This window comes from Papaver somniferum, chromosome 1, assembly GCF_003573695.1.
Source record: "Papaver somniferum cultivar HN1 chromosome 1, ASM357369v1, whole genome shotgun sequence".
Classification (NCBI taxonomy): Eukaryota; Viridiplantae; Streptophyta; class Magnoliopsida; order Ranunculales; family Papaveraceae; genus Papaver; species Papaver somniferum.
The window spans coordinates 54047891-54058580 of NC_039358.1; the positions used below are offsets into that span (position 1 = coordinate 54047891).

At 36.0% G+C, this 10690-nt stretch overlaps 1 protein-coding gene and 1 long non-coding RNA gene across 3 annotated transcripts; both read left to right on the plus strand.

Moving 5' to 3' along the window:
- The first annotated feature begins 580 nt into the window (after positions 1-580).
- On the plus strand, positions 581-1643 carry LOC113287043. Its single transcript, XR_003329677.1, has 2 exons — positions 581-957; positions 1066-1643. It is a non-coding gene; the product is annotated as an uncharacterized LOC113287043 (long non-coding RNA).
- Positions 1644-4262: 2619 nt separating this feature from the next.
- Positions 4263-10346, plus strand: LOC113287034 (acyl-CoA C20 Delta5-desaturase-like). 2 transcript variants are annotated; one of them, XR_003329675.1, is made up of 3 exons: positions 4263-4993; positions 9526-9664; positions 9791-10346. XR_003329675.1 is itself a non-coding variant. In XM_026535695.1 (3 exons), exons 1-3 carry the CDS (start codon positions 4898-4900, stop codon positions 9902-9904), a joined length of 333 nt encoding a protein of 110 aa, XP_026391480.1. In that variant the 5' UTR covers positions 4263-4897; the 3' UTR covers positions 9905-10346. The 2 variants fall into 2 exon arrangements, 1 of the variants encoding a protein (XP_026391480.1); XM_026535695.1 differs by having other exon boundaries at positions 9542-9664.
- Positions 10347-10690: the final 344 nt, after the last annotated feature.

Here is a 10690-nt window from a genome sequence, read left to right on the forward strand (position 1 = left end):
TGGATCATTGTCATGTAAATTAATGTTCTAGTCAAATATAGGTAACGACATTATAACAATGATATTGAAATATATTTTCCAAATATCTAGGTATTATATGTGTTGTTATAAAAATAAGCTAGCATAAAATGTCAAAATGAAATATATTTTCCAAATATTTAGGTATTATATGTGTTGTTATAAAAATAAGCTAGCATAAAATGTCAAAAACTAGCTAAAATAGTGACTCTTTTGTGAAATTTACACAAAATGTGATGTATTATGCCTTCTTATATGGTATACTTGTGCATGTTATGACGTGCTTTCTTAACGTGATGTGCTTATCCGTGCCGCATGATGTGTTGTGCTATTGTGCCGATTAGACTAACCCAGCACAGTCCATGAAACTAACGTGTTGGGCCGTGCTGGGATGTGCTCGTGGTAGCACAGCCCAATTTACACCTCTAAGGTCATAAGAGAACTCATATGGTATTATTGTCTTCCAAGAATTCGTTCGTCCTAATGTATATACCTTAACCTCATAACCATAGCAAACCCCATAACGGCCTTTAAATAAGAGTCCCCTGACTCGTACAATCTTGTAAGCAACGTTAATGCGACTATACTCTAGCCCGTAAACTCATTACTAGTGAAAACGGCTAAACCGGTTGCAATTTGATCGTCTTTAAAAGGCTTTGGTATTTGCTTGATCTCTGCAGTAGATGGATTCCAGAGCATAATACCATCCTCCGCACTCCAAAGATTATTCATTAAAACCAAACCACTACAAGAACTATAAAAACAAGCACGCTTTTTAGATTTGAATGGATCCTGGATAATCTTAACATCAAACTCAGTTTTTGGTGATAAAGGTGACGATGAACCAGCCAAGTTAATTTTGAACATGGCATTCCCAGATTCTCTTTTAGTAGAGTGAATAAGTAAAGTGAAGTTATGATTTGTGATGCTACGATTGAGGTGAGTTTTAACAAGAATTGGGTCTTTGAATAAATTGTTGCACCAGTGTTTGCTTTCGCACCTGAATGTTAATATTGATTTTACGGGTAACTTTGAGAGGATGTGCAGAATCACATCATCTGGGAGGCTGACGATCCTTTTTGCTTCTTCTTCTTTATTTCTTGAGGATGGTGCTGGCATTTGTGAGAGTTTTTGCTTTTCTTTCGTGGTTTTCTTCATGGTTGTATGACTTGATATGCATAGGCTACAGGGGAGGAGATAGAGCTGCTGGTGTTTACAATGAATAATAGAGTGAAAGACACGGAAAGGATGAGTTCTAAAGTTCTTAGGTTTGGATTTACTGTTTAACCTAATTTTACCAGGCTAAAATTACTTGGTGTTAGTGTATTCTGGATCATACCGGCGAATTTTGTGCCAAGCCCTATATTTACATGGATTTTGGGTTACATGCATAGATTTTGGGTCATGGTCAGAAAAAAATACAGTATAATAACTGTCCAACTTTAGGTCACTCGTGATGTTGGATTGCTAAGTAAATCTTTGGGACGATTTCAGTGTCCCCAAGCAAATTATAAAAGGTGATATGTATCACAAGCAGAGTAGGTATAAGCAAATGTATATGTGATTTTTTGATTTCTTGGTCTTTCGAGGAACAACCCATTATCTAATTTCAAGATAATCTTACGTATAAGCACGTGGCTGCTTCAGAATTTCAATGCATTTCTTATCTACTTGTTGACTTATCCATTACCGACCCAAATGCTAGAACCATTGGGATCCCGCTCTCATTTTTTCCATGCGATTTTTCCCAATTTATTTGGTCGTCAAATCAGCGCATTTTTTCCCTCACTTTCTAATTTCTCTCCATTATAAAGACAAAAGTCCGATTTTGTGCGTAGTCCTTAACGAGTGTGCACGCCATCATTAATTTAATTAACAGGGTCGAGTTTCCAAACACGGAGGATAATGAAAACGTCATCGGTTAACCAATCAAGCAATCAAATGAACATGACACTCTTTGGAGGAGTGTTGTGCACGTAATTAAAACACTTACTGCCTAGATATTTTTCAAAGTGGGGAGAAAATAGACGGGAGATGGTATTCCTACTTTAACGGTCCTCAAACCTGCTCATACCGATCAGGCCAGGCAGTCGTGACATGCAAATTCAGAGTATTAAGTAACAAGTACTCCTTACCGAATCTAAATAATGGTATGGTATCTATCTCCGTTTTAAATCCTTCATTATCCGAACGACACATTATATAACTTGGCAACATGTGGGTATAAGTTAAACTTCACATCTACGATATACTTTTAATTTATTATCAGCCAACACCATTACGTGCAAGTAACCATCCACCCCATTTTTGTCTTTTAGCTCCATCAATATCACATGCGCTGTGAGTCGTTTTGGCAGCTACCTTGTCTAGAGATTAGCATTGCTTATTGTTGTGATAACATAATACCGCTATAATTAATACTAATAGCTTCATACTGAAATATATTGCATATTTCATAAAAGGCACGTAAGTAAAGTTAAAAGATCTATAGGCTGTAGAGACTGTTTATCATCCAAAGGGAGTTGCACAGTTGCTACACATGAAGAGAGAGCGGCGGTTTCTTTCGAAGAGAATATGGGATTTCAGTGATGCCATTAACCTGGGGATACTCTTTTTGGGGATTGCAGCTGTCTTAGCTGCTCCTTATCACTTTACTCGGAATGCACTTTGGGTTTCACTTGTGTTGCACTGGGTGACTTTACATTTAGGCGTTAGTCTTTGTTTCCATAGAAACCTTGCTCACAAGAGTTTTAAACTCATAAAACCACTTGAATACTTGTTTGCTTACTTTGGACTACATGCTGCACAGTTTGGCAAGCATCTCTTTTCATAACCCTGAATTTCGTTGTGTGTTGATTTGTTTGTCTCTTTTTTTATGGTTGTTCCTGAACTTTCTCATCAGAGAGACCCTATGTGGTGGGTTAGCGTGCACCGACACCACCATCAATTCACAGATTCTGATCGAGATCCACATAGTCCGGTTGAAGGATTTTGGTTCGGCCACATCAATTGGCTCTTTCATCACAACTATCTCGATGAAAAGGTTTCGGTCTCTCCATATACTTACTTTGCATTGATGTAATGTAATTTCCACTCTTTTCTACTAAAATGATCAGGGGTGGTGGCTTAATAGCTATATTGCTCCCTAAACCAAGAATTAATTGGCTTCGACTTTATTGATCATCCAAAAAATGGTCATACTGTTTCAAAAAGGAAAAAAAAATGGTCATACAAATATTTGAATTTTATTATATTTAGCAACCTTGGGATCTTGGCCTCTGCATTTAAGGGTGTCTCAAATGAACTTTTCGTCTATTTTTTTCCGCAGTGTGGAGGAATGAATAATGTAATGGATTTACTGTTGGAGAAAATGAGTTTTATTGTTTCGGTTTTGTAGTTTTGGTGGGAATGGAACTTAGGATCTTTGAGTCTTTAAGGGTACTTGCTCATTTTCTTATGAGTGAATGAAATATGACCTTTAGTTCTACATAGGGTATAACTAAAGAAGAGCTCCACTATTAACTATTTCATTATTGATAGTTAGACAAACAATGTGGGTGGAACGGGTGGGATAAACAATATTTGTTTCCACTAAGGCTTGAGTTTTGGACTTGGGCTCGTTCTTGCGTCGTGGATATAGGTTAACAAGACTTACCTTTTTGGACAAAATTCTTTTGAAATATTTCTTTAAATATTTTAATATCAAAATAAATTTTGTATTTAATGTGAGGGTGTATGACTTGGAGAGGATTTATTTATTTCCGTTTTTGTTTTTATGTCGACATAATGTGCAGTTAATTGCGTAACTGTTTTTACCATTTTGGAAAATCTTGAATTAATGAAAATTTATTTTGGTTTTATTATAAAATTATATTCTCTTTAATTCACTCTTAATGCACATTATTATCGATTATCTCTCTTCTCCACTATATAAACCTTCTGGTTTCTTCATTCTAATTTGTGTCCAGAAGAGCTACTATCCTCTTCTTTTCGTCTCTCTCCCTATGTGTGGTATTTTTCATTTCTTCTATGCCATTGCTGTTGAGTTCGTATGAGTGGGTAAGTATTGTAGTGCTAACAATACTTGCAATGGGCAGTTTTATCCTGGATACAACTTGACCACAGGGTATAGGCATCACTCATTCTTGAGGCGTACCGGTCAACTATTGTGTTAAGGACAGCGTGTTGAATACGTGACTCTGTCCTCTGTTTACTATCAATTGAGTGTTTATTTACCTTTCAGAAATTTTATTTCTAACTTCTTCACATCTTCTTTTAGTGTTTTATTGTTACAGTTGCAACAATCTTAACACAATAGTTATTTCTATCTGTAACAATGGGTAAGAACGATGTTGATAGGTCTGCAAAATTTTCTGTGGAGCTCATCCGGTTTGTCAATCCGATCACTTCCATTATAAAGGAGATAAGTATCAATAAATTTTGTTTATTTGATCGTTCCTTGTCTTTAATTATAGCACCCAACAATCATGGATGTTATTTGTGGAGTGAAAAAGCAAAAAAATGAATTTTTGGGTCATCTGTAGTGTTTCGAGTTTATCTCTTAACCTAGAAAGAATTTTGATAAAACCTTTTGGAATAATGTAGTAGACATCTTCATAGTTACCCACGTAAAATTTCAGAATTTTTGGAGTTGTAAAAGTATTTTTTCGATATTTTACAAAACAGAGAAATGTTCCTGAAAAATTCTGACGAGCAGAAATTTGTTGTTGACAATATTAGTTTTTATGGGGTAACCATGAGTTTTTTGAAATGGTGGTTCAAACGAAGTTTGTAAATCCAGATGTTATCTTCAAAATTCATAGTATACTTTCTGATTCGGAATTGTGTTTTGTGAATAAAGGTGCCATCTATAAGGGACATGGCTAATAGGCGCATGTGGCTGAAAATAAATCTTCCAAAGATGGCAAAGGTGAGAACGTCAAATGCAACACTATGCATAGCTCTTGTAAGAAAGGTATGTTTCGTAGACCTAAATCTAGCATTACTTCAATTAAGGGTGATTGTTTTGTTAGTAAAATTCCTGGTCAAATGGCAGTAATTGTAGACAACGTAAAACCTTAATTAGGAGAAAGTTAATGCTAATTTAGTTGAAAACAAACTAGCACGAGTTCAGTGGCATGATGTCCGAAGTTATTTTAATAACCAGTGTGAGATATGATGGGTGGACTTTGGAGCCACTAAGCATGTTTGTTGAAACAGAGACTTGTTCACCTCCTATTAGAGGATAGGGGATGTCGAGAAACTTTATATGAGTAACTCATATGCGACAGAGGTTGCATAAAAGGGAAAGGTCGAGCAGAAGATCATATCTGTAATATTCTCGCATTGAATAAAGTTTTCATGTTCCGAGCATATGCAAGAATCTTATATCTTGTTCTGTTGTAGATGGTAAAAGATTGAAGATCTTAATTAAATTTGGAAAACTTGTTATAACTAAGGGAAATGATTTTTCAGGCATCGGTTATATGACTTAGGGTTTATATAAGCTTAAAGGAAAATTGATGAAGTGAACATTTCTAATTTTTTGTGTGTGTTTGAATGTTTTGCATGGTAGACTTAGATTAAATTAAAAGTCAATGCATAAACTAGCTAATGTAGGTTGCATACCCAAATTGAGTTTGGAAAAAGAACACAAATGTGAAATTTGCATAGAATCAAAATATGCTAGAAAAACCTTTTTAGAAAAAATGTTCATAGAAATTATAAACCCTTAGAATTAATTCACTCGGACCTAGTTGACTTGAAATCCGTTCAAACTAGAAGTGGTAAGAAATGGTTTGTTACTTTTATAGACGATTGTACGAGGTATTGTCATTTATATTTTCTTAGAGGTAAGGATGATGCCTTTAAAGCCTCTAAGATATATAAACTAGAAGTTGAAAACCATTAAATAATACCATTAAAACAGTTAGGTTTGACCGTGGTGGTAAGTATAAAATTCTTATAGGAGATTTTTGTATATAAACTGGCTTAATACACGAAGTTACCCCTCCTTATTTCACCTCAGTCTAATGGGGTAGATGAACGTAAGAACCGTACCATTAAGGAGATGATGAATACCATGTTAATTAGTTCAGGATTACCTTCGAACTTGTGGGAGGAAGCTGTCCTCTCATCCTGCTATATCCTGAATAGAATACCCTTTAAATGATCAGATAAAACTCCATATGAATTGTGGAAAGATAGACAACCTTCTTTTGCATACTTCAAAATGTGGGGGTGTTTGGCTAAGGTTCAGATCCCTAAACCTAAAGCAACCAAGGTAGGACTCAAAACTGTTGACTGTGTCTTCACAGGGTATCCTAAGCATACTCCTGCATATAGATTTATGGTTGTGAGTTCTGAAATTTCTGAAATTGGTGTGAATACTATTATGGAGTCTAGAGATGTCGTGTTTTTTGAAAATGTTTTTCCTTTGAAAACTGACTCTCGTAAGAGAGGTGTTGATCCCCTAGATGTCCCTTCAATCAGTCAGACTTTACCTTTAGAGGAAGATGAAGTAGAAACTGATCCTATGAGAAGTAAAAGGGATAGAATCAAAACCTCCTTTGGACCTGACTTCGTAACACTAGAAGAGTCTGATCCTCAGACTTATAGAGAATCCATGACTTCACCGGAAGCTCCTTGGTGGAAAGAGTCCAGTATTAGTGAAATGGAATCCATTAAAGAGAATGATACATGGGATATAGTAGATTTACCTCCAGGGTGCAAGGCCATAGGATGTAAATGGATATTCAGGAGGAAACGTAAATTAGATGGAACTATTCAAAAATACAAGGCTAGGTTAGTAGTTAAAGGCTACAAACAAAAGGAAGGTGTAGATTTCTTTGACACTTACTCACCCGTTACGAGAATTACTTCCATTAGGATGTTAATTGCTATAGCTGCGGTTCATAACCTAGAGATACATCAAATGGATGTAAAAACAGCTTTTCTACATGATGAATTAGATGAAGACATTTACGTGGAACAACCTGAGGGCTTTGTAGTGAAAGGTTGTGAAAACAAAGTTTGTAAACTGAAAAAATCTTTGTATGGATTGAAACAAGCACCTAAACAATGGCATGAAAAATTTGATCATGTAATGTTTTCTAGTGGTTTTAAAATCAATGAATCTGACAAGTGTGTCTATACTAAACTTGTGAATGGTGCCTGTGTAATTGTATGCTTGTATGTTGATGATATGCTTATACTTGGTACAAACATGAAAGTAATTAATTCCACTAAGAGCATGCTAAATGAGAACTTTGACATGAAAGACTTAGGCCCCGCAGATGTAATCTTAGGGATGAAAATTAGAAGAACTTCTAACGGTTATAGTCTTAGTCAATCTCATTATGTTGAATCTGCGCTTAGAAAATTCAATCATTTTGATTGCAAACCTGCTCATACTCCATATGATCCTTGTTGTAGACTCACAAAGAATAAGGGTAATGGAGTGTCACAACTTGAATACTCACGAGTTATAGGAAGTTTAATGTATTTGATGAACTGTACTAGGCCAGACATTGCTTATGTTGTGAGTAGGTTAAGTAGGTATACTTGTAATCCAGGGTAGGAACATTGGAATGCACTTTTTAGAGTGTTGAGGTATTTGAAATACAGTTTGACCTTTTGTTTGAATTATGAAGGGTACCCTTCCGTCCTTGAGGGATTTTGTGATGCAAACTGGATATCGGGCTCAGAGGAGTCCAAGTCTACGAGTGGATATATTTTCACTCTAGTTTGAGGGTATGTTTTTGGAAGATTTCCAAACAGACATGTTTTGTTCAAATTCACTATGGAATTTGAGAGTATTACGTTAGATAAAGCACGAGAGGGGTCCGAGTGACTAAGATGCTTTTTAGAAGACATTCCTCTCTGCATAGGCCTGTGCCAGCTATATCTATACTTTGTGTTAGCCAAGATGTAATAGCTAAAGCTAAGAATAATTAATCTCAATTGGCGTTATTTACATTGATTGGATTATGTCAAAGGAGAATATCGCAGACCCTTTGACGAAAGGTTTGTCCAAAGAGATAGTTAATTACGCATCAAAGGGGATGGGGCTTAAGCTCATTAAATAAACTTTCCATGAAGGATACTCAACCTTGCTGACTGGAGATCCCAAGATCAAGGTTTTGAATGAGACAACTAATTTGTGGTGGGTCTAGGTAAACACTATCATAGAATTTCATTCTCTGTCCCTTCCCTATGGTGTAGACGTGATAGTGTGACTGCATGTGAAGGATGACTTTCCATTAAGTCTTAATGAGCTCTGTAGTTTCAATTTAAGATTGAAGTGGGGTGTAGCAGTAAACACTCTTGATGGAACGGGATTTTTCTAGGGCCAAAAAGGACACAACGGCACGAACTTGACAGCACCTAGAGAGATATCACGTGTGGTTATTATCGCGGATTACACCAAATGATGGCAGTTCAAGACATCGCGTTCACTGTCCATCAAGTAGTTCCGACAATTTCTCACTAAGCAAAGGTTCAAGACCTCATGGACACCTATTGCCTAAGTGGTATTTGTCGCTTTCTGTTTTCTGATTTTTATCGATATTTCATTAATGTGGGGGATTGTTGGAGAAATGAGTTTTATTGTTTCGGTTTTGTAGTCTTGGTGGGAATGGAACTTAGGACCTTTGAGTCTCTAAGGGCACTTGCTCATTTTCTTATGAGTGAATGAAATATGACATTTAGTTCTACATAGGGTATAACTAAAGAGGAGCTCCACTATTAACTATTCCATTATGGATTGTTAGACAAACAATGTGGGTGGAACGGGTGGGATAAACAATATTTATTTCCACTAAGGCTTGAGTTTTGGACTTGGGCTCGTTCTTGCGCCGTGGATATAGGTTAACAAGACCTACCTTTTTGGACAAAATTCTTTTGAAATATTTTTTTAAATATTTTAATATCAAAATAAATTTTGTATTTAATGTGAGGGCGTATGACTTGGAGAGGATTTATTTATTTCCGTTTTTGTTTTTTATGTCGACATAATGTGCAGTTAATTGCGTAACTGTTTTTACCATTTTGGAAAATCTTGAATTAATGAAAATTTATTTTGGTTTTATTACAAAATTATATTCTCTTTAATTCACTCTTAATGCACATTATTATCGATTATCTCTCTTCTCTACTATATAAACCTTCTGGTTTCTTCATTCTAATTTGTGTCCAGAAGAGCTACTATCCTCTTCTTTTCGTCTCTCTCCCTATGTGTGGTATTTTTCATTTCTTCTGTGCCATTGTTGTTGAGTTCATATGAGTGGGCAAGTATTATAGTGCTAACAATACTTGCAATGGGCAGTTTTATCCTGGATACAACTTGACCACAGGGTATAGACATCACTCATTCTTGAGGCGTACCGGTCAACTATTATGTTAAGGAAAGCGTGTTGAACACGTGACTTTGTCCTCTGTTTACTATCAATTGAGTGTTTATTTACCTTTCAGAAATTTTATTTCTAACTTCTTCACATCTTCTTTTAGTGTTTTATTGTTACAGTTGCAACATTTACAGAAACAAGCCTACTACAGGTTCCTTGAAAAGACCTACTACCTTCATCTAGTTGGCCTTGCACTGTTGTTGTACACCGTAGAAGGCTTATCCCACCTTATTTGGGGAATGGTAAGTTCGAATAAGTAAGCTGTCTGCGGAAAGATTACTGCTACAAACTTGTGCCACATATATCTTTGCTTTCAATCTTACATATTTATACAGAAATATGAAATATATTTTTGATTATGTGTATAGGATGTACGAACAACATTAGGGTACCATTTCACATTCGTGGTGAATTCAATGTGCCATACATGGGGGGAAAGCCATGGAAAACCAACGACTTATCCAGGAAAAATTGGATGGTAGGCTTATTAGGACATGGAGAAGGTTGGCACAACAACCATCATGCCTTTGAGTTCTCAGCTCGGTTAGGGCTCGAATGGTGGCAGATTGACGCGCCTTGGTACGATATAAAGCTGCTTGAGTATCTTGGATTAGCATCAAATGTCAAAGTCCCTACAGAGATTCAGAAGTTTAAATTGTCTCACGAAAATCATAATGAATTTCCTCAAACCGAAAAGTTGCACTAATTCAATCTATTGATTACCTTTAGTAAGTGAGGATTTGGGTTTTCTTTGTAAACTTAAGTACTGTAATAGGATTATTGCAATAAGTTCCATGATGCATAGCAAATGTATATGTTCTAATAGACCATAGCATATATGGGCAGATAGCCTGCCTAATTGCTATATTGATGTGTGTATCTGTACTTACAAGCTCTTCTCATTGATTCATGAGCTTAGTTTTCCTCTTTTGATTTTTTTTTTTTTTTTTTGACAGAGTGAGATTTTCCCTTCTCATTTTGGTTATTGCAGGAATCTTGGCTGCTCCATTTCACTTTACTTTGAGTGCACTTTGTGTTGCACTTGCACTGCATTGGGTGACTATACATTTAGGCATTAGCCTTTCTTTCCATCGAAACCTGGCTCACAAGAGTTTTAAACTCGCAAAACCACTTGAATACTTGTTTGCTTACTTTGGACTACATGTGTTGAGATTATTAGTCCCACATTGTTTAGGAAATCTAAGATCCTGCGATTTATAATCCTATGGACCTCTCCACTCATTGCCAATTGGTTTGAGTTGTATGCA